This window comes from Papio anubis, chromosome 14 (assembly GCF_008728515.1).
Source record: "Papio anubis isolate 15944 chromosome 14, Panubis1.0, whole genome shotgun sequence".
Classification (NCBI taxonomy): domain Eukaryota; kingdom Metazoa; phylum Chordata; class Mammalia; order Primates; family Cercopithecidae; genus Papio; species Papio anubis.
In genome coordinates this window covers 54,235,041-54,258,984 of record NC_044989.1, presented here as the reverse complement: position 1 = coordinate 54,258,984, position 23,944 = coordinate 54,235,041, and the positions used below count along the sequence as shown (strand labels likewise).

Here is a 23,944-nt window from a genome sequence, read left to right as displayed (position 1 = left end):
GTGGGAGATGACAGTAGAGAATGGTGCATGAGGCAGAAGACGTTTCTGTGAAGCAAAGGCAGTATGGCGCTCATTTATACTTGATCTTAGCTGAAAGGCCGAGAAGCGGTATGGCATACATTTATAAACATAGACTCTGAGTTGGTTCAAATGCTGACTCAGCCACATGGAGTAGTTAGTTCAGCGTTTGTTTTGTTTTTTTGAGACAGTCTTGCTCTGTCACCCAGGCTAGAGTGCAGTGGCACGATCTCAGCTCACTGCTATCTCCGCCTCCTGGGTTCAAGCGATTCTCCTGCCTCAGCCTCCCGAACAGCTGGGACTATAGGTACCCGCCACCATGCCTGGCTAATTTTTGTATTTTTAGCAGAGATGGGATTTCACCATGTTGGCCAGGATGGTCTGGATCTCTTGACCTCCTGATCTGCCCCCCTCTGCCTCCCAGAGTGCTGGGATTACAGGCGTGAGCCAACGCGCTTGGCCTCAACTTTTTTTTTTTTTTTTTTTTTTTTTTTTTAGAAATAGGGTCTTACTTTGTCACACAGGCTGGAGTGCAGTGGCATAATACTGGCTCACTGCAGCCTCTAACTCCTGGGTTTAAGCAATCCTGTTGCCTCAGGCTCCAGAGAAACTGCCACCACAGGTGTGCACCACCGCACCCGGCTAATTTTTTAATCTTTGTAGAGATGGGGTCTTGCTATGTTGGCCAGGCTGGTTTTGAACTCCTGGGTTCAAGCGATCCTCCTGCCTGGGCCTCCTAAAATGCTAGGATTACAGGTGTGAGCCACCACAGCCGGCCACACTGCTGGACTTTTAAGGAAGTTTATTTTTTAATATGTGTTTATAAAATAAAACTTATGTTTGACCTTGAGGAAAATATATGGGAAGCTATGTTGTATTTTTTCTTAAATTCAAGGCAAAGCACAATTCTTTCTATCAAAAGGTCCTAGAAGGCTGGGCACCTATAATCCTAGCACTTTGGGAAGCTGAGGCAGGAGGATTGCTTGAGGTCAGGAGTTCAGAACCAACCTGACCAACATAGCAAGATCCCATCTCTATAAAAAACATTTTAAAAGTATCTATTCAAGGATACTAGCAAAAAGTTCGTGAAATGACATGCAAATATTATTATTTTGTAGTGGCAAAGGATGAAAAAAATTAAAATAGATTTGAAACACATAATGTAGTATGTGATTAGATGTGAGATCTTTAGCACTATTTTAGTTTCACAGACATCTTTGGAAATGAGCTGGTTACTATTTCCAAAAGTCCTGCCTGATTTACTTGCTTTTGTTGAACATTTTTTGTTTCAAAGGTAAAAAATACTAAAATGTTTAAAAATTTACAAATAGCAGCCGGATGCAGTGGCTCATGCCTGTAATCCTAGCACTTTGAGAGGCCAGGGTGGGTGGATCACCTGAGGTCGGGAGTTCGAGACCAGCCTGACCAACATGACTAAACCCCGTCTCTACTAAAAATACAAAATTAGCCTGGCGTGGTGGCACGTGCCTATAATCCCAGCTACTCCAGAGGCTGAGACAGGAGAATCACTTGAACCTGGGAGGCGGAGGTTGCAGCAAGCTGAGATTGGGCCATTGCACTCCAGCCTGGGCGACAAGAGCAAAACTCCGTCTCAAAAAAGAAAAAAATTACAAATAGCCATGGATGCAAGATACTTCAAGCTCTGTGTTTTATTTGTTAATTATTTTGCTCTTCTTTCTACTTTAATTTGAGACTGTCAGGCTTGCCTTTATTTTCTCCATGTATTAAAAAGTGGAATTCTAGTAGTCTTCAAACTGTAGGCTCTTCTGGCTGTTAACCAGGAAAACATGTTCATTCTTCCCCATAACTGTAAAAAAGACATTACTGTATTCTTTCTTTTTTTTTTTTTTTTTTGAGATGGAATTTCGCTGCTCTTGTCACCCAGGCTGGAGTGCAATGGCGTGATCTCAGCTCACCGCAACCTCTGCCTCCCAGGTTCAAGCGATTCTCCTACCTCAGCCTCCCGAGTAGCTGGGATGCCCCGTAAGAGTTTCACCATATTGGTCAGGCTGGTCTCGAACTCCTGACCTCAGGTGATCAGCCCACCTTGGCCTCCCAAAGTGCTGGGATTACAGGCGTGAGCCACTGTCTCCTGCAGAAGGCATTCCTCTATTATTTCTAAAAGAGAAGTTTTGCAAGATCCAAGAACCTCAGTGATTATAACCATGGCTGGTGAAAGTCACCTTTTAACCTCCACATCATAATTCTGATTGGTTATCTACCTGATAAGGTAAAATCTTTTTGTTTTTTTTTTTGGAGATGGAGTCTCACTCACTCTGTTGCCCAGGCTGGAGTGCAGTGGTGCGATATCGGCTCACTGCAACCTCTGCCTCTGAGGTTCAAGTGATTCTCCTGCCTCAGCCCCGAGTAGCTGGGACTACAGGCTTGCGCCACCATTCCTGGCTAATTTTTGTATTAGCAGAGACGGTGTTTCACTATGTTGGCCAGGCTGATCTCGAACTCCTGACCTCAAGTAATAGGCCTGCTTTGGCTTCCCAAAGTGCTGGGATTACAGGCGTGAGCCATCACGCCCGGACAAGGTATGATCTTAATGCTTACATTTAGAGTAACAATTCCATTTTCTGAAAGGTAATTACTTTAGTCTATGATCCTGTAACAGGATGAAAGTGAAAAATAAAGAAGGGTATCCCATCAATTCCTCCAAACGTGTAACACCAACTCTTAGGATGTTTTGTTTATGACATAAGACTTTCTGATTCATGAATTACTGTGTGTACCACATATTATATATTAGTGAGGCTTAGCATCTTTCACAGATTAAAAACTAATAGAATTTCGAATATGTTCTTCCTACAACCCACTGCATCATCTTGCCTGCTTGCTGAAACCACTTTTGAGACTATCAGCATAGGAGGTAAAACATGCTCTTGAATGTGCAATGGGTTCCTTACCTCCCCTGCTAAACAAGTGAGAAAAAGAGAGCCAGCATGGTGACGCCCATCTTGAGTTCCCAAGAGGCTGCAGCTGGAGGGTGGCTTGAGCCCATGAGTTCTGGGCCTTAGTGTGCTATGGCAATGGGGTGGTCTGCATGAAGGCTGGCTTCAATATGGTGACCTCCTGGGAGCCGGGGACCACCAGATTGCTCAAGAAGGGTGAATCAGCCCAGGTCAGAAATGAAGTAGGTCAACAACAACGACAAAAAAAAAAACAACAAGAGATGGATTGTCTTCTAAGCTGTGCTATCATGGCAGGCACTGGTAATAAAATCGCCCAACACTAGGAAGAGTTTGAAATCATTCTAGGAGTCCAGCATGGTGGTGCACACCTGTAGTCCCAACTACTTGGGAAGGAGAGGCTGGAAGATTGCTTGAGCACAGGAGTTTGAAGCTGTAGTCAGCTGGGATTGCACCACTGCACTCCAGCCTGTGCAAAAGAGTAAGACACCGCTTCTAAAAATAGCATCAAATAAAAAATAAAATCATTCTAGGGAAGCTGATATGTATTTTCATTTGAAGCTCTGATTGCAAAACATAATTATTCAAAATTTAGTCTTAGCTTTATTTTCTTGTTTAGCTTAAGTCCTTTCATGCTAGATCTTTGGTGCTGCTGGGTCAATAATTTGGCCTGATTATGTGCTAGGTTTAACTACATAAAGTTTATGTACTTAATAATACTTATGTATTGTCAGAAACCAGGTTAGGTCTTTGGGTAGCAGACTGATTGAAAGGGATAGCTCACGGGGGACAGTACACAAAGCATAACTATTCAATTTTGAGACAGTTTGTTGCCAATGTCCCTTTAATCAAGGATTATAAACTAGGGGCCAGTGCAGAGGCTCACCCCTATAATCCCAGCAGTTTGGGAGGCCAAGGCGGTAGGATCGCTTGAGCTCAAAAGTTCGAGACCAGCCTGGGCAACATAGGGAGATCTTGTCTCTACAAAAGTTTAAAAATGAGCCAAGTGTGTTGGTGCATGCCTGTAGTCCCACTACTCAGGAGCAGAGGCAGGAGGATCCCTTGAGCCCAAGAGGTCAAGGCTGCAGTGAGCCATAACCATGCCACTGCATTCCAGCCTGGGCAACAGAGTGAGACCATCTCTCAAATAAGTAAACAAACAAACAAACAAATAAACAAACTAGGGCTGGGCTATAAGCCTCACCTAGTAGCCTCTCAAAGAAAAGAGGTAAAATTTTAAAAAGCAGGAAAAAAAAATACCCAAAACAAAACCCCAACAACAGTTTCCATGTCACATCCTTCTTGTAAAGATGAACTACTAATTATTTCCCTGAAACCCTCACCTGGAGACAGGAGGGCTAGTAGTTAGTGAAGTACCCATCAACAATTCTCAATCACTGGAGAATTTATTTAACCAAGAGAATCACTTGCTATGTTTATTTAAAATACAGATTCTTAGGCCCTGTCTTAAGAATCTGGTTGGCTGGGAGCAGTGGCTCACGCCTGTAATCCCAGCGCTTTGGGAGGCTGAGGTGGGCGGATCATGAGGTCAGGAGTTCGAGACCAGCCCAACCTATATGGTTAAACCCTATCTCTACTGAAAATACAAAAATTAGCTGGGTGTGGTGGCTCTGTACTCCAGCCTGGGTGACAGAGCGAGACTCCGTCTCAAAAAAAAAAAAAAAAAAAAAAAAAATCTGATTTAGGTGTGGGATAGCACCGGCTTTAATAGAGACAAGATAGACTTCTCGAAATGCATTAGACACATTATAGCTGAGCCATTTCCCTTCCCTATTAGCAATTCAGCCTGCTTATACAGAATGATTGTATCACAGAGTTAGTAGCAAGTAAACTGGAGAGCAAATGAGATTTCAAAGACTACTGATATGCTGATAGGGGACTCAAGATTTAAAACAGATATGGAGATACCTGGACTAGCACCTACCCTCAAAGAAGTTTGAGCTGTGTTAGTTAAGACAGAGAACTATTTTTTTGTTGAGACTGGGTCTTGCCATGTCACCCAGTCTGGAGTGCAGTGGCTATTCACAGGTGCCATTGTGCACTACAGCCTTTAACTCCTGGGCTCAAGCCATCCTCCAGTGTCAGCCTACTGAGTAGCTAGGCATGTACTCAACTAGAAGCCTGACTCATTCATATAAAATCTTTTTCATTTTAAAATAATGAATTCTGTTTTTGAGACTCTTCCCTAGTAAACTATTCCAGTAGTTTTTAAAAGATGATTTTTTCCCCCTCTTCTAAGACAGAATTTGTTCTATATATTCTCAACGTATCTTCTGGCACTGAACTAATTAACTCCCTCCCCTATCACCTATACTAAATATGAGGGTACTTATGTTATTTTAACTAATTGATATAATGATTCTGTAATTCATTAAAGAAATGAATTTTGGCCTGGTGTGATGGCTCACGCCTGTAATCCCAGCACTTATGGGAGGCCAAGGAAGGCAGATTACTTGAGGTCAGGGGTTTGAGACCAGTCTGGCCAACATGGCAAAACCCCATCTATACAAAAATACAAAAACTAGCCGGGCATGGTGGCATACGCCTGTAATCCCAGCTACGCAGCGGGCCGAGACAAGGGAATCGCTTGAACCCAGGAGGCAGAGGTTGTGGTGAGCTGAGATTGTGCCCCTACACTCCAGCCTGGTCGTCAGAGCGAGACTCCATCTCAAGAAAAAGTATTTTAATGGCTTTGATCTTCTTATGTTAACAGGAGACAAACGCCAATAAAAGGAAGTTAACACATACTGGTATCAAGTACTGGACAAGACTTTTTACACAGTAAAATTCATGCACTGATATAACCACTTTATGAAGTAAGTATTCTCTTCACAAAAGAGGAAGAGAGACTAAAAGACGTTCACTGACATGTCTAGGATCACATAGCTAGTATGTGTTATAGTAAGAAATTTGGTGTTTGTCTCAGGTTCTTAACACAGAGCTCCTAAAACCTAGGAGCTTCCCAAGTGATGGGAATGTCTTACTTGTAAGGAGCCCTTTTTGATCACCCTATTGCTATCTGGATAGAATTTGTCCTGGATAGTTTATGTTAATGAGGTTACTTAGGCGGAGCCCCTAGATAGCCTCAGGATGTGGCTTACTACATCCCGATTATCATGGCTTACTACAAAGACCAAGTGACTGATTAGCCGGTTGGAACTTTCAGACCCACCTATTGACCTCGGGGAAGGAAAGAGGGAGGGGGGTCTGAAAATCAAACTCTGTAACTCTTGGGATCTGATGAGCTTCCAGGTTCCCGAATCTAGTGTTGGGGGACTGGCATGCCCAGAGGAAGCCTAGAAGGTCTGCAGGCACCCCCTTGCCTCCCACCCTGCCATACCTTGCCTTATGCAGCTCTTCCATCTGGCCGTCCCTGAATTGTATCCTTTATGATAAACTGGTAAACGTAAGTGAAGTGTTTCCTTTAATTCTGTGAGGCGTTCTAGCAAATTATTAAACCCAAAAAGGGAGTCATGGAACCCCTGATTTATAGCTGATTGGTCAAAAGTACTAGATGCCCAGACTTGCAATTGGCATCTGAAGTAAGTGGAAGCAGTCTTGTGCAACTGAGTCCTTTACTTGTGGGTCTGATGTCAACTCCAAGTAGACGAGTGTCAGAACTGAACTGAACTGTAGGACACCCAACTGGTGTCAGAAAATTGGTTGGTGTGAAGAAGTAAAACCACACATTTTGGTGACCTAGTGTTCTGTGCTGTATTGGGTGTGTTTGGTTTTTCCTCTCTTGTACACAGTAAGTTAAAGAGAGGATTTTGCACTGGTCTTGTTGGCGTGTGCCTGGGAGTCCCAGCTATCCGGGAGGCTGAGGTGGGAAAACTGCTTGAGCCCACGGGTTCAGAGCAGCCTGAGCAGCCCCATCTCTGGATAGGGAGAGAGAAGAAAAAAAGGATTTTGACCTAGGTCTGAATTCAAAGTTCATGCTCTTTCTCTATGTGCTGCTTCCTACTAAAATCTATAAATAACCCTAAAATAGTCAATTATATTAGCCTTTTCTTAAACTATCTTTGGCCAGAACTACTGAAAAGGAGGAAAAGACTCTTATGACCCTTTTCTGTTCTTGTTCAGATATGTATGTTTAAAATGTGTACAACAGGATAATGGAAAAAATAAAGGAATTTCATAATCTGCCATTGACTACATGACAACACTGCTTGTGGACATTTTATTCACTTTAAAATAAATATTGTGCTGTAAACTGTTCAGAAGTGAAATCTATATTACAGTAGGCAAGTACAAGGGATAGACAGCACAGTGTTTTGTTAGAGCAAACCATTCTGAGTCTCAGAGAAGCATCACCAACTGTCTACATCAGATAGATACTCTGAGAGTAAACATACTCATAAGAAGAAAAAATAGATAAAGTTCTGAGAGAGAAGCAACCTATTATAAATAAGAGTTTCTTAAGATTAACAAGGGTGAGGACAACTCCCATGTGAGCCTCTACCATGTGCCCAGTTTCTACTTTAACACCTTGCAGAGAGCAGTTGCTATATAAAAATCTGTTGAAAGGATTTCAGGCACTAGAATTTACATATTTTACATGGTCTCTCATTTAAACCTATCAATTTCTTTCTTCATGAATTTTACTTCATTAGCTAGTTATATACATTATAATTTACATAATAAATCTATTATTTAAAAACTTTCAATAGGTACAACAATTATGACATTTGATTAGGCTGGACTCTAACTTGCTTGGATGAGATTTATTTTGGAATCACAGTATCCAAGCAAAGGAAAACAATCAGTTTATAAGACACAATAAAAATGAAAAAGAGCGAGACAAATGTCTGCCTTAGAAGTTTATCAATAACCTCTTATATACACATATATATTCACAAAGTGTTTGAGAGTCATTTTATACGATCTTTTAGAAGAGGTCCAATGGCTGAGAACTCTATAATGAGACATGGTCGGACAGAAATTATCATGGCTTTCAATGATCTTTTCTTTCCCCTAACTTGAATATCCTTTAGTTGGGGAGAGAAAGAAGTCCATTTTCATCTGCTGTATCTAAGATTTTACAGATCACTGGAGATTCAACCTAAAGAAGAAGAACAAAGCCATTAAAAAGTTGCTAAGCTGAATACTTTTCAGTACTATTCTGCTGAATGGATACATGTAGTTATAGTTGCTAGAAGCATGAGTCCTTATTTTAGATAAACATCCAACATTATTTCTACAAATTAAGCTTCTTGAAAAACAACTTTTAGTCATCCATACAGAATATCAGACAGGTGGAGAAAATATTTTTAAACAAGCAGGGGAGGGAAAAGGAACAAAGGACAGGAATAAGACAGGAATACATAGCTAGATTTTAGACAACAAAAATGATAGAACATTATGGCAAAATAATTAAGTGTATTTAAAATAAAAGGTAAAGAAAAATGTAACCCAAAGATGGAATACATGTTGAAATTATCACGTTATAATAATTATAATAAACATGATGAAGAAAACATGCACGACCAGATAGGAAATTTCAGCAGAGATAGAAAAGAACCAAGTGGAGGCTGGGCACGGTGGCTCACACCTGTAATCCCAGCACTTTGGGAGGCCGAGGCGGGCGGATCATGAAGTCAGAAGATCGAGACCATCCTGGCTAACACAGTGAAACCTCGTCTCTACTAAAAATACAAAAAATTAGCTGGGCGTGGTGGCACACGCCTGTAGTCCCAGCTACCGGGGAGGCTGAGGCAGGACAATCCCTTGAACCCAGGAGGCAGAGGTTGCAGTGAGCCAAGATTGTGCCACCGCACTCCAGCCTAGGCGACAGAGCAAGACTCCATCTCAAAAAGAAGAGAAAGAAAAAACAAACAAACAAACAAAAAGAACCAAGTAGAAATGTTAAGAGATAAAAAATACGCCAGTGATAAATTCATTCACTGGACTGGACACGGCAGAGGAATTAACAAGTTTGAAGACAGCTTAATAGAAATGACCCAAATTGAAACAAAGGAAGAAAAGTGTGAATAAAGGAGTGTCTGAGATTTTGGGACAATTTTATACTAATATGTCTTACTGGAGTGTCAGAAATAGAGGAGAAAAAGAATAGAGCAGAATAAATCTTTCAGGAGATAATGTCCAAAAATTTCCCCAAATTGATGAAATGTATCAACCCACAAATCCAAGAAGCTCAGTGAACTCCAAGCAAGATAAATACAGAGAAAACCACATTTAAGCATTAGATAATCAAAGGTAGAACCATAGTCTTTAGAAGGAAATACAGGAGAACATTTTCATGATTTTGGGGTAGTAAAAATTTCTTTTTTTTTTTTTTTTTTGAGACGGAGTCTTGCTCTGTTGCCCAGGCTGGAGGGCAGTGGTGCAATTTTGGCTCACTGCAAGCTCTGCCTCCCAGGTTCACGCCATTCTCCTGGCTCAGCCTCCCAAGTAGCTGGGACTACAGGTGCCCGCCACCACACCCGGCTAATTTTTTTGTATTTTTAGTAGAGACGGGGTTTCACCATGTTAGCCACGATGGTCTCGATCTCCTGACCTTGTGATCTGCCCGCCTTGGCCTCCCAAAGTGCTGGGATTACAGGTGTGAGCCACCGCGCCCAGCCCGTAAAAATTTCTTAGAACACAAAAAGTGTTAGCTATTAAAGAGGAATAAATGATAAATTGAATTTCATGAAATAAAAAATTTTTGGTCACCAAAAGACATTAGTAAGAAAATGGGGCTGGGTGCAAGTGGCTCACACTGTAACCCCAGCAATTTGGGAGGCCGAGGCGGGCAGATCACCTGAGGTGAGGAGTTGGACACTAGCCTGGCCAACAAGGTGAAACCCTGTCTCTACTAAAAATACAAAAATTAGCCGCATGTGGTACCATATGCCTGTAATCCCAGCTACTGGGGAGGCAGAGGCAGGACAATTGCTTGAACCCAGGAGGCGGACAGAGGTTGTGGTGAGCTGAGATCGTGCCACTGCACTCCAGCCTGGGTGACAGAGTGAGACTCCATTTCAAAAAAAAAAAACCAAAACCCCAAAATCAGCCAGGCATGGTGGTGCATGCTTGTAGTCCCAGCTACCTGGAAGGCTGAGGCACAAGAATTGCTTAAACTTGGAAGGCAGAGACTGCAGTGAGCCAAGATTGCACCACTGCATTCCAGCCTGTGTGGTGGCTGAGCCTATAATCCCAGCACTTTGGGAGGCCAAGGTGGGAGGATCGCTTGAGTCTAGGAGTTTGAGACCCATATGGCCAATATGGCAAGACTCTATCTGTATTTAAAAAAAAAAAAAGAAAGAAAAATGAATAGGCAAGCCACAGACAGAGAAAAAAATATGTGCAATACAAATACAAAGTTAATATCGAGACCTCTGTTAAGACGTGTTGAGAAGTGAGGACCTGAAATGTTCTCAACACATAGAAATAATAAATGCTTGTGGTGATGAATATTCTGAATACCCTGACTGGATCACTACACATTCTATGGATGTAACAAAGTATCATATGTAACCCATAAACATATACAAATACTATGTATCAATAGAAAAAAAAATAAACAACACAACACCAAACAAAAAGTGTTACACTTAGTCAAAGACTTCAGGCACAAAAATATTATATACTATATGATTCCATTCATGTGGAATCCAAAAAAGAGACAAAACTAATCTACAATGTCATAAATCAGAAAGGAGTATCTTTGAGCAAGGCTAAGTGGTGTTTACTGGAAGGGAGTATGAGAGAACTTTCTGCAGTGACATATCTTGTTTTGGGTGATCGTTACATGGGTATATATAATTGTCAAAACTTTTCACGCTCAACACTTAATATCTGTGGATTTTATTTCATGTAAATTATCTCTCAATAAAAAATGTCACAAAAAACCATGTCAACTACTACACAAGTGGTGTGTGGACCATATTAAGCCTTGGAGACTACTGAAGGTCCTGCCTAAATTTAATGCAAAAAATTAAAACATGGCGGCCGAGCGCAGTGGCTCACACCTGTAATCCCAGCATTTTGGGAGGCTGAGGTGGGTGGATAACCAGAAGTCAGGAGTTTGAGACCAGCCTGGCCAACATGGTGAAACCCCGTCTCTACTAAAAATACAAAAATTAGCTGGACGTGGTGGTGCGTGCCTGTAATCCCAGCTACACGGGGGGCTGAGGCAGAAGAATCGCTTGAATCCAGGAGGCAGAGGTTGCAGTGAGCTGAGATTGTGCCACTGCACTCCAGCCTGAGCCACAGAGCAAGACTCTGTCTCAAAAAGAAAAAAAAAAAAGAAAACAAAGAAAAATTAACACAAGGCTCAAAATTGAATTTTTGATTATTTTCTTTTTAACTTACCCCAAGAATATATTGACAGGAGTGAGGCTCTAGCATATATACAGTAACAGCGTGAGGCGAATCTGATTCTTTACACCTAAAACAGAGAGAACTTTAAGGTATTGCCCAAATCATTTAAAGTGAGATCACTGCTAATAGCTGTACTCTTAAAAATCCCATTCAAGTGGACCCTGTATGATTTAATACAATTTTATCAATAATTTAAATAGTATACTTTCGTAATTATTCATAATTATACTTTTTGTTTACATAAAACTTTTGTCCATAGGAAGCAGGTAAAAGAAAAAGGCATATGGCATGATTTGATGGTCTAACTTACTTTAGTTTTACAGTCACCTGTCTTGGTTTGTCAGTTATATCACAAATATCTCCATTTCCATAAAAATGTGACACCATCCTGAATCAGAGAAACACACAAGTTTTATTAAACTAAAATCTCACTAATAGAATAATTGTAATGGGTAAGGTGAGAAGATGGTTAGAGGGATCAGTTTAACATTAGCTAAAAAATAAACCTGACTATATTCTTTAAAAGAGTATTTTTAGGGTTATCTCACAGAGGCAGTCTCTTGGATTCTATAAAGAGAATATAAGAGAGAGAAACTTCATACTGGCTTAGTTAATAATGATTATTTTCAGCTTGCATATTATTTATTTGTATACAAATAATTATGGTTAGATCCCTTTAAAAAATTGTTTTAAAGTTATCAGTTTCCCTAGCCCACTATATTGTTTTGTGAAACAGTTCTTTGCTTCCATCCTCCATCAAGCTACTCCCATTAAAATACTGTACGTTAGGCACTGTAGTATAGGAGACAAAGCCTAGGCCAAACTGTCAATCTCAAATGAGCAGGATCCAAAGAAAAGCTTCATTTTACCAGTCTAACACTCATGCTTCAACATATATTGTACATGATACCACGACTGTTTTCACATAAAACATATACCTACAAGGATAAGAGAAATCAATCTGTTTAGTATAATAATTAAATGTCTATGTTTTACTTTTGCTGACTTTGACTCTGATCAGCCCAAAAAGTCAGTACACTCTGAAAACAATCCAAATCATCTGTTTTAGGAAGGAAAAGGTAATACCCAAGAAGGAACAAGAAAGAATAATTTAAAACATACTGAGTAAAAGTCTACAAGAAAAGCTAAAGTGTAGTTATTCTTGGGAAATGAGATTAACTTACTGGTGTTTTGACAAGATATACTCATATATCCTAAAACAGATGTGAGGTAGTTTTTAAAAAATAGCCTCAGTTCTAACAGAATTGAGTCATTGTTACTAACAACACCACCACTCTCATTAATGTACTACCCCCATTGTTAAAGGCAGCAACCCAGGTTTATTGCATGCCATTGTCAGGCATTCTCCTTTACATAAATTACCTCTTAAATGACACAATAATTGTAAGAGGCAAATACCATTAGACACCAAAAGTGACAGAAAAAAAGATTATGTCATTTCTCCAAGGTAGGAAGTGATGAGCCAGCATTTGAATCCAGGTAGTGTGACTCCAAGGACTGTGCTCTGAACTATTACACTGTGTTGCTTCCCCAAGAAAAGAAAACTAACCTAAAAGATGTCCCTTGAAAAAAACTAACCAGGGATTTTACTTAAATGTTTGAATTTTTTTGTTTTTCAATATTTTGAGTTTTAGAAATTCTACTAATTAGCTACAAAGGCAAGTAAAGTGAATCTTTACCTGACTGTCTGGGTACCATCATCTTGAAGATGATAAGCTCTAGCAGTATTCTTCTTAGCCCATTCAATATGCTCTTCTTGGTTCCATGTCCCGACAACCACAGAGGTTTTCCCACTGTCCTTGTCCTAACACAGGAAAAAATATTTGTGATAATGCATGCTTGATATCATCAAGTAGATATTTATGCTGATGACCTCACCTTCTTGTAGGCTAGTCTTTATCTGCACAGTGGATCTATATTTAGGTGTAATGATATTAGTCGAATTCAATGAGTGCAAATTTAAGTACATTATCTTCTTTATTCCTTGCTTCTCTGAATAACGTAACTAATTTCTAGTCAGGCTAGCTCTAAATGTAGTTATTATTGGCTCTTCTATCTCTTTTCTCTTCTACAGATCAGTCCCATCAGTTCTTTCCTGGAGATTTTTTAGCTTTAGACTCTTCCTCTACTTTTTCACTGACAGCAACTCACCCCACAACCAAGGGTTTAATCTCTCATACCTAGATAATACTATCACATACTACTGCAATTCTTAATTCAATCTTTGGCCTCTATCTCTTCCACCGCAGCCTAACTTCATCCTATGCAATGTTATACTGATCTTTCACTATTCATTTGGTACCATACTTATTTCTCTATTGAAATTGTCTATCCAGAAACCCCTTTTCCCATCCTGCTTTTATTATTTTTTTAAACACTAACTACAAACTGTCTTATATGTGGACATCCTTCCTTCTTTCTTCTTCCTTTTCCTTCCTACCTCCTTGCATTCCTTTGATTTCTTTCTTCACGATGTATGCCAGACAACCATGCTGGGCACTAACAGATATCTGGTTAGTAGAATTAAAAACCCTTGGCTGGGCGCGGAGGCTCACACCTGTAATCCCAGCATATTGGGAGGCTGAGGCGGGTGAAATCACCTGAGGTCGGGAGTTCAAGATCGGCCTGACCAACATGGAGAAGCTACTCTACTAAAAATACAAAATTAGCCGGGCGTGCTGGCACATGCCCATAATCCCAGCTACTCGGGAGGCTGAGGCAGGAGAATCGCTCGAACTCGGGAGGCAGAGGTTGCAGTGAGCCGAGATTGCGCCATTGCACTCTAGCCTGAGAAATAAGAGGGAAACTCCATCTCAAACCAAACCAAACCAAACCAAAACAAAAAACCCCTATGGTGGCAAAGAAAACAAGCAGGGCCAATGCCCAGTAGAGCTTAGTGCCTAATTTAAGAGATAGCTAATAACATTTGGTTTTAGCTACTAGAATAAGTTCCTGGATAGGCCGAAATTAGAGCCGCAAAGTGAAGTGTTTAAGAGGTTGGATATGGAGCCAGACTGCCTGGGTCTGAATTCTAGTTTCCCCAGTTACTACCTATTTGACCTTAGGCAAGTTATTGAACCTTTATTTCTGTTTCCTCATCTTGGAATAACAACCACTTCTTAAGGTTGTTATGAATATTAAAAGAATATGTGTAAAGTACATAGTGCCTGGCATACAGTAAGCACCCTATTTGCTAGTTACTATTACTTTTAGTATCTCTCTAAATACCAAACACAGTTCCCTAGAAAGTTCCAGGTTATACAACCTTGGCTAAAATAAGTTTCATAAAACCTAGTGTTGGCAAGCGTATAGGAATGTAGCCATTGTTTATGGGAGTGTAAACTGGTCTAACTCTGGAAGGCAATTTTCCAGTATGCAGATACTTTGACCAAGGAAGTCTGTTGACAGAAATGTCCCTTATGAATATACTTGCAAAAGTATAGCAACAGAACTATTTTTAAATGTTGACTAAAACGTATCACAGCAAAAACTGGAAACAACTTAAATGTCCATTAGCAGAGGTCTGGTTAAATACACTGTGGTACAGACATAATACTCTGTATCTGCTGAAAAGAGTGAAATTGAGTGTTGCTGACATGGAGCAATCTCCAAGATACTAAGTGAAAAGAACAAGTGGCAGAACAGTGCATGATCCCTTCTCTATAAATAAAAAAGTTATACCAACATCTATACATATGCATTTTTTTTTTTTGGTGGAGGGCAATGAAAATGTTAACAGTAGTTGAACTTTTTTAAGAAGTGGTATGATGGCAGAGGAGACAGATACTTCTCATTTAAAATTTCTGGCATACATTTCTTTAAGAAACTTATCAGGTATTATAAGGGTTGTAGTTTGATGATACCCTTTTTCTGTACTGTTATTAAAAAAACAAACATCTGCAAAGTAGCAGGAATAAATGGAAAGAATACCTAAATGAAACCCCTTAGGTTTAAGTGAAAACAAAACAAAACAAAAAACAAACCCAACACATCCTAGTCTATGGATGTCTCATTCATTTTGGAAGATGTAAATGTGGAAGGTGAACTGACAATCTGTCCCAGTATGATCTATCTTGGAATTTGAGATCAGTTCAAAACATTATGAGTGGGCAAATACACACTTTTCTATTTTGGGTATTACTTTCTTTTTTAGATAATAAAAATGGCCTTTTAAAGCAGCTAGGTTCATACTCATTAATTAAAGCTTGTCTTCAATACCTAGCAGCTTACTTTACTAAACAAAGTATAAGTAGGACAAATAACATAATTGGAACTTGAACCTCAGAATTTAAGCAGGCTAGCTCAAGTATGGGAAAATATGCTGAGTTATAAAACTATAAATAAAAGTAAGAATAAGAACTCAAAAAGTTTAATCTTAAAACTTATTTTAAACTTAGATGATATGGTATTTTCTTTTTTAAACATTTTTAAAATTTTTTGTAGAGATGGGATTTTGCTCTCTTGCTCAGGCTGGTCTTGAACTCCTGGCCTCAAGTGATCCTCCTGCCTTGGCCTCCCAAAGCGTTTAGATTACCGGCATGAGCCACTATGCCTGGCCCAGGGTATCTTATTCTTTTGGCTGACTGTATTTACCCAATTTTTGTAACCCTAGCGATAATGTATGATCTTACCATTTATTTTCTTTCTTTTTTGTTTTTTTTGAGGAGTCTCGCTTTTTTGAGACAGAGTCTCGCTCTGTTGCCCAAGCTGGAGTGCAGTGGCATGATTTCGGCTCACTGCAACCTCTGCCTCCCAGGTTCCAGTGATTCTCCTGCCTCAGCCTCCCGAGTAGCTGGAATTACAGGCATGCACCTGGCTAATTTTTGTATTTTTAGTAGTAGAGATGGGGTTTTACCATGTTGGCCAGGCTGGTCTTGAACTCCTGACCTCAGGTGATCAGCCCACCTTGGCCTCCTAAAGTGCTGGGAATATAGGTGTGAGCCACCGTGCCCGGCCTCATTTTCTTAATTATTTTTTTGAGATGGAGTCTCACTCTGTCACCCAGGCTGGAGTGCTGTGTTGCAGTCTTGGCTCACTGCAACCTCCTCCGCCTCCCAAGTTCAAGTGATCCTCCCACCTCAGCCTCCTGAGTAGCTAGGATTACAGGCGTGCAGCACCACTCCCGGCTAATTCATTTTCTTAATTTAAAGATGAGTTATAAGAATGATTAATTTCTTGATCAAAGCTAAAGAGGTATAGCCACAACAGCTCATTATTCTACTAGGCTCATAGTAATACAAGCATGTAAGTAATTAATAAGCAATATCACTTTAAGGTTACTGATTTGGTTAACGCCAAATGTTCTATTTTCCAAAATTTGGAGATACTTTGATTATACTAATCATATTAAAATCATCTCATAATTAAAAGTTACACCATTCCCCCTTTTTTTTCTACAATAGATTTTTTTTTTTTTTTTTGAGACGGAGTCTCGCACTGTGTCACCCAGGCTGGAGTGCAGTGGCGCGATCTCGGCTCACTGCAAGCTCCGCCTCCCAGGTTCACGCCATTCTCCTGCCTCAGCCTCCGAGTAGCTGGGACTACAGGCGCCCACCACCACGCCCGGCTAGTTTTTTGTATTTTTAGTAGAGACGGGGTTTCACCATGTTAGCCAGGATGGTCTCGATCTCCTGACCTCGTGATCCACCCGCCTCGGCCTCCCAAAGTGCTGGGATTACAGGCTTGAGCCACCGCGCCCGGCCTACAATAGATTTTTAAAACTTTAAACCATCTAGTGGTAGAATGACATATAAATGCTATTCTATACCTCATGGTATTGATGTACATGTTTGCCATAGCAGAATTCATATTTCCACCAACCAACACCCTAAAAAAAAGAAAACATATTAGATCAAGTTAAGCACTGGGCCTCTCTCAATAATGCCACATGATAGTAATAGAAATACATGTTATTTTTAAAACCTGTAAAAGCAATAGTACGGCTGAATATTAAAATAAAACATTACTGAGAAATTAAAGACAAATACAGAGAATATGCACTATCTTGGTAAAATTTTAAATACAATAAAACAAAAATTCCATTAGTAACTGTATTTCCCACTGGTGCTAATAGTCAGGGTCAAAATTTTTAACTTTGTAAAGAGAGATGTTGGCTGGGTGCAGTAGATCACACCTGTAATCCCAGCACTTTGGGAGGCTGAGGCAGGATGATTGCTTGAGCCCAGGAGTTTGAGATCAGCCTGGGTAACATAGTGACACCCTGTCTCTAATTTTTTTTTTTTTAAAGGGAGATGTTAATTCTAGTTTGAAATGTGATTGCTACATAACCAAAATGTGGGATATACAATCACATGCTCGTTCTAGCAATCAACAAGAATCACATATGATTGCCAGAGAAAAGGTCAAATTTTTACCTTGTGAAATAAAGAACATAAAAGCTATGGATTAGATTATAGACACTTGGGAAATGAGACTGCAGAAAGAAAATGTTCTTTGAGGATGACAGGATCCTGTCATTTCTCTATAGAAAAAAATCCTTTTCAGTGCTGTTGATGCACCAATGACCATACCTGGCAGGTAAAGTTGTAAAATAAATATTTAAATGGAAGATTTACTTCTCACCCCATGAAAGCAGTAAGAACCACTAAGAAACTCTTTTATGAGCTGGTCATCTGTCAATTTGGATATGTGGGTTGTCCCAACAGTGAGGATTGGCTGAGAGCCAATAGCAATGGACTTGTGGATCGCTGGAAATCTCTCTTCTTTTGTTGATTGCAAATCTTCCTAAAATTAAACACACACATCTTTAAGGGTTTCCATGCCACACTTAATTTTTTTTTTTTCAGTTATGGCTTAAGTTATTATTTTTAAACTGCAGAAAATTTGAAAAATAAATTGTCCACTTGATTTTAATACATTTTAAGGTAATGGACTTTGCAGCACTTGGCATAGGGAGAGCTCTAGACGAATGTTAGTTCCATCTATCAGTTAGGACCATCCTAAACATTAAGGGATAATTTCCATTTCATATATTTTGTCTCATTCTTCTTCTTTTCTTTATTTTTGAGATGGAGTCTTGCTCTGTCGCCCAGGCTGGAGTGCACTTGTGCGGTCTCAGCTCACTGCAACCTCTGCTTCCTGGGTTCAAGCAATTCTCCTGCCTCAGCCTCCTAAGTAGCTAGGATTACAGGAGCCTGCCACCACACCTGGCATTTTTTTTTTTTTTTTCAGTACAGATGGGGTTTCACCATGTTGGTCAGGCTCGTTTCATCCTGATCTCAGGTGATCTGCCCACCTTGGCCTCCCAAAGTGCTGGGATTATAGGCATGAGCCACCGCACCCAACCTTGTTTCATTTTTCTTAATAAGTACTTTGCTCTACTTGCTAAGCTCTGTGTCCCTACACTGGTTTTGGAAAATGTGGTCACTAAGGGTAAATAAAGAATAACAAACAGGGTAAAGAGAGCTGGGTTCGAATAAATATGCATATTAGTTACAATTATTAAAATATAACAGCAGCATGCCTGTAATCCCAGCTACTTGGGAAGCTGAGGCATGAGAATCTCTTGAACCTGGGAGGTGGAGGTTGCAGTGAGCTGAGTTCACACCACTACACTCCAGCTTGAGTGACAGAGCGAGACTGTGTTTCAAAGAAAAAAAAAAGGCAATAAGGGTGCAGAGAACAGGAGACTCAGAGAGGAAGAGGTGGCTCAAATAGGCTTTGACTAAGAACTGAAGTATGAAGACTTCACAAAGAGAAAAACCCTCAATCAATTCTTGAAACATGAATAATAATTTGTGATTTATGTGTTTATCTGTGTGTTCTGTGACTATGTGTGTATATATGCATATAGACTTGAGGAAGAGGTAAAACCAAAGATGTGGGGGTGTGATATTTAAAACTAAAGAGATAAGCAGGTGCTATATGGTAGAAAAGTAAATGCTGAGAGATTTGGACATTATTTTATAGGATTTAGGCAAAGATGTGCTGTGATGATATTTTTTAGTATATATGGTAGAAAAGTAAATGCTGAGATATTTGGACATTATTTTATAGGATTTAGGCAAAGATGTGCTGTGATGATATTTTTAAGTATTACTTCAGCAGTGGCAAAGAAGAAGGAATAGTAGGGACAAATTTAGAGGGAGAGAGTCAAGTTAGGAGTTATAGTAACCCAGGTGAGAGATGAAGAGAATCTAAAGTAAGGGAGTGACAGGGTTGGATGTAGAGAAAAGGATAGCTATTATTAAAGAGGTTAATACATTAGGATCTGGTGGTTAAATGGGTATTGACTGGCAAGGAAATGAATCTAGACCAGAATTTAAAAAGTTAGTGCACCAATTATAAATGAATAATTTATAAAAATTTAGATAGTACATGGGTTCCCAATAAATATATGGTGGATACTATGTCTCCTTTTTCACTAGCTGTAGTTACCGTTAACCAACTATGGTTCTTTTGCTTCTATTTCAGCTTGTAGGAGTCAGTGGACAGTTACTCCAGAAAGCAATGAACTTATTCTCTCTTCCTCCCAATATTAGGAAAAACAAGGACTGTCAAGATGTTGTCTTATTTTTTGAAAGGTCTTTGAACTTTATTGTATACCTTTTTCCACATTCAGAGCCTACTATATTTTGGCATTATTTTAGGTGCTCAGTATTAAAAATCAAGCAAATATAGCCATTACTCCAAAGGAGTGAGGGTCTAACAGACTAAACTAATAACCTGGGGTTACACGAACCCTCTGTTAAGGTTAATGAAGAAAAACAATAATGCTGCATAGTGAAACCAGAAGCTGAGATAAGGGGAAGAGGTAGCAAGAATAGAAGCATGACCTTTTATTACTACTTCTGTACAGAACATCCATTTTCATTTTTAAGGAAAATTATTCTAATAAAAATAGGATGGTAGTTTATATAATAGAGTAGAAAATTCATTAAATGGACTGCTAATAGTCCAGTAATCTCTCAATTAATATAATAGGCAGAACATCAAACCAAAACTCTGATAGCCAGATTTGTATTTTTGTTTATAAAAGAAAAAAATTCTTTATCTGTATGGTAAACGCTGACCTCACACTTAAGAGGCAAACCATATGCCAAATACACATTTTCAAAAGAAAAGTTATGTGTAACAGATTTATAGAAAAGTGATTCTGAAATAAAGATGATCAGTTTTAAGTAACTACTCATCCTACAGTATCAACTAAGATTTTCATATGGCACATGTACCCTAAAGATACTAAGTATCAACATCATTGATCATCAGAGAAAAGCAAATCAAAACTACAATGAGATGTCATCTGACTCCAGTTAAAATGGCTTTTATCCAAAAGACAGGCAATAAGAAATGCTAGCAAGGATGTGGAGAAAGGGAACCCTTGTACACTGTTGGTGGGAATGTAAAGTAGTACAAACACTATAGAGAACAGTTTGGAGCTTTCTCAAAAAACTAAACATAGAGTTATTGTAAGATCCAGCAATCCCACTGCTGGGTCTATATCCAAAAGAAAGGAAATCAGTATACTGAAGAGGTATCTGCACTTCCATGTTTGTTGCAGCACTGTTCACAACAGCCAACATTTGGAAACAACCTAAGTGTCCATCAACAGATGAATGGATAAAGAAAATGTAGGGTTGCCCAGGTGCAGTGGTTCACACCTGTAATCCTAGCGCTTTGGGAGGACAAGGCAGGAGGAGTGCTTGAGCTCAGAAGTTTGAAACCAGCTTGGGCAACACAGCGAGACCCTTTCTCTATTAAAAAAATTATTTAAAAAAGGGGTACATATATACAATGGAGTACTATGCAGCCATAAATAAAAATAAGATCCTGTTGCTGGGTGTGGTAGCTCACGCCTATAATCCCAGCACTTTGGGACGCTGAGGTGGGCAGATCATCTGAGGTCAGGAGTTCGAGATCAGCTTGCCCAACATGGTGAAACCCCGTCTCTACTGAAAATACAAAAATTAGCTGGGCACGGTGGTAGGCGCCTGTAATCCCAGCTACTTAGGAGGCTGAGGCAGGAGAATCACTTGAACCCGGCAGTTAGAGGTTGGAGTGAGCGGAGATGGCACCACTGCACTCCAGCCTGGGCAAAAGAGTTAGACTCCATCTCCAAAAAAAAAAAAAAAAAATTAGATCCTGTCATTTGCAACAACATGGATGGAATTGGAGATCATTATGTTAAGTTAAATAAGCCAGGCAGAGAAAAACATCCCATGTTCTCACTTATTTATGGGATCTAAAAATCAAAACAATTGAATCCATGGAGATAGAGAGTAGAAGGATGGTTACCATAGGCTGGGAAGGGTAGTGGGAGGTTGTGGAGGAGGTGGGGATGGTTAATGGGTACAAAAAAAACCCTTAGAATGAATAAGACCTACCACTTGATAGAACAACAGGGTGACTATAGTCAATAATACTAAAAGAGTATAATTGGATTGTCTGTAACACAAAGGACAAATGCTTGAGGGGATGGATACCTCATTCTCCAAGATGTGATTATTATGCATTGCATACCTGTATCAAAGTATCTCACGTACCCGGCCACACGTGGTGGCTCATGCCTGAAATCCCAGCACTGTGGAAGGCTGAGGTAAGCAGATCACTTGAGGCCAGGAGTTTGAGACCCACCTGGGCAACATGGCACAACCCCGTCTCTACTAAAACAAAATAAGAATTAGCTGGGCAAGGTGGCACATGCCTAGAGTCCCAGCTACTCAGGAGGCCAAGGCACAAGAAGCACTTGAACCCTGGATATGAAGGTTACAGTGAGCCAAGATCGTGCCACAGTGAGCCAAGACTTCGCCACAGCACTCCAGCTTAGGGGAAAGAGTGAGACTCTGTCTCAAAAACAACAACAACAACAACAACAACAAAAGAGTATATGTAAAATATCTCATGTACTCCATAAATATATATACCTGCTATGTACCACAAAAATTAGAAATTAAAAAAAAATGCTGAGTATTTTTATTTTATTTTATTTTTTTGTTGAGGTGGAGTCTTGCTTTGTCACCCAGGCTGGAGTGCAGTGGTGCAATCTCGGCTCACTGTGACCTCCGCTGCTCAGGTTTGAGTAATTCTTGTGCCTCATCCTCCCAAGTAGCTGGGACTGCAGGTATGCATTACCGTGCCTGGCTAATTTTTTTGTATTTTTAGTAGAGATGGGGTTCCATGTTGGCCAGGCTAGTCTTGAACTCCTGACCTCAAGTGATCTGCCTGCCTCAGCCTCCCAAAGTGCTGGGATTACAGGCGTGGGCCATGTGCCTGGCCTCTGCTAAATATTTTTAAAGCATTATCATCTGTAGGTTAAAAAAATTCAATTTTTCTCGACTGGCAGATTAAACACATTAATTAATTAATTTTGAGATAGGGTCTTACCCTTTTTACCCAGGTTGAGTGCAACCTTGAATTCCTGGGCTCAAGTGATCCTCCCACTTCAGCCTGCTGAATAGCTGGGACTACAGCTATATGCTATCACGACTTTTATATCACTGGCTGATTTTTTAAAATTTTTTGTAGACAGGGTTTTAGTTGCCTAGTTTGGTCTTCAACTCCTGGCTTCAAACGATCCTCCTGCCTCAGCCTCCCAAAGTACTGGGATTATAGGCATGAGCCACCAAGCCCAGACTAAACACATTATTTAAAGAGAAGTAAACTGGCATTTTTTCCTCGAAGAGTAATGAAAGCTGGGATTTATGAAGCATTTTGATTGAGCTAACTTTTAAGTATGTGCCAGTATACTTTACTATCAAAGGGAAGACCAGAAGAAAATTCTAGCCCAAATCTTTTAAAATAGCATTTCAAATTAAACTGTGGAATTAATCACCTTTTCCTCCCATCAGAATGACAGTGTTGGTCACAACATCCACAGAGAGTCCAGTAATACTTTTGCAAAAGTACTCAAGGGGAAGGGAAGAAACAAGCCTTGCAGCCAAGTATTAGTTTCCTCTGCCTTCTGGTTTAATGTAACACCCATAGGTAAAACAACCAGTCTTAGCCATGTAAGTGCTATGATGGAGGACTGAATGAAATACAAGACCACAGAAGAGGAAGTAGTTATCTCTTTCTGGGTTAATCCACTGGAAGTTTTGGCTCATTTCTACAGGAAGTAACATTGGAATCACATCTTCAAGCATAAGTAGAAGTTCATGAGCAGAAGGGGTGGGAGGAGACAATGCAAGAGAAGAAGAAAACAGTATGCTGAAAGTCAAGGAGGGCTGGGTGTGGTGGCACATGCTTGTGATCTCAGCACTTTGGGAGGCAGAGGCAGGAGAATCACTTGAACTCGGGAGGCGGAGACTGCAGTAAGCCTAGATCACGCCACTGCACTCCAGACTGGGTGACAGAGCAGAACTCCGTGGTACTTTTAAGAAACTCTAAGTGGTTCAAAACAGCTGGGATAAAGGGAATGGTGATGAAAGATGAGGCTGAAGTCAGACCACAAATGGGTTTGTATTACATGAGTGATGATTCTATCCTGAAATGTATTATGTGTTAACTACCAAGAGATTAAACACATAATCAAAGGGTGATTTCAGAAACAGCATTTTATCAGCTGTGTGGGAAGAATTAGAAAGGGGATGTGTTAAGAGACAAGTTTCTGGTTCCAGGAAATAATGAGGTCCTGAACTAATGACAGGATGGATTTGAAAAGCCTT

General features: G+C 40.0%; 2 protein-coding genes across 5 annotated transcripts in view; one reads left to right on the top strand and one right to left on the bottom strand.

Annotated features, from left to right (window-relative positions):
* Nucleotides 1-23,944, top strand: part of LOC101015186 (ankyrin repeat and SOCS box protein 3) — a 196,253-nt gene that overhangs the window by 34,197 nt on the left and 138,112 nt on the right. The window lies entirely within an intron of this gene.
* Nucleotides 7,129-23,944, bottom strand: part of ERLEC1 (endoplasmic reticulum lectin 1) — a 32,348-nt gene continuing 15,532 nt past the window's right edge. For 2 of the 3 annotated variants that reach the window (XM_031655148.1, XM_031655150.1), the window contains 6 exons: nucleotides 17,904-18,065; nucleotides 17,089-17,148; nucleotides 13,001-13,125; nucleotides 11,611-11,688; nucleotides 11,292-11,367; nucleotides 7,129-8,037 (listed from right to left, as the gene is read on the bottom strand). In XM_031655148.1, coding sequence (XP_031511008.1) covers nucleotides 7,966-8,037; nucleotides 11,292-11,367; nucleotides 11,611-11,688; nucleotides 13,001-13,125; nucleotides 17,089-17,148; nucleotides 17,904-18,065 — 573 coding nt within the window. In that variant the 3' untranslated portion in view covers nucleotides 7,129-7,965. The remainder of the gene's footprint in view (nucleotides 8,038-11,291; nucleotides 11,368-11,610; nucleotides 11,689-13,000; nucleotides 13,126-17,088; nucleotides 17,149-17,903; nucleotides 18,066-23,944) is intronic. The other variant, XM_031655149.1, reaches the window with a different exon arrangement.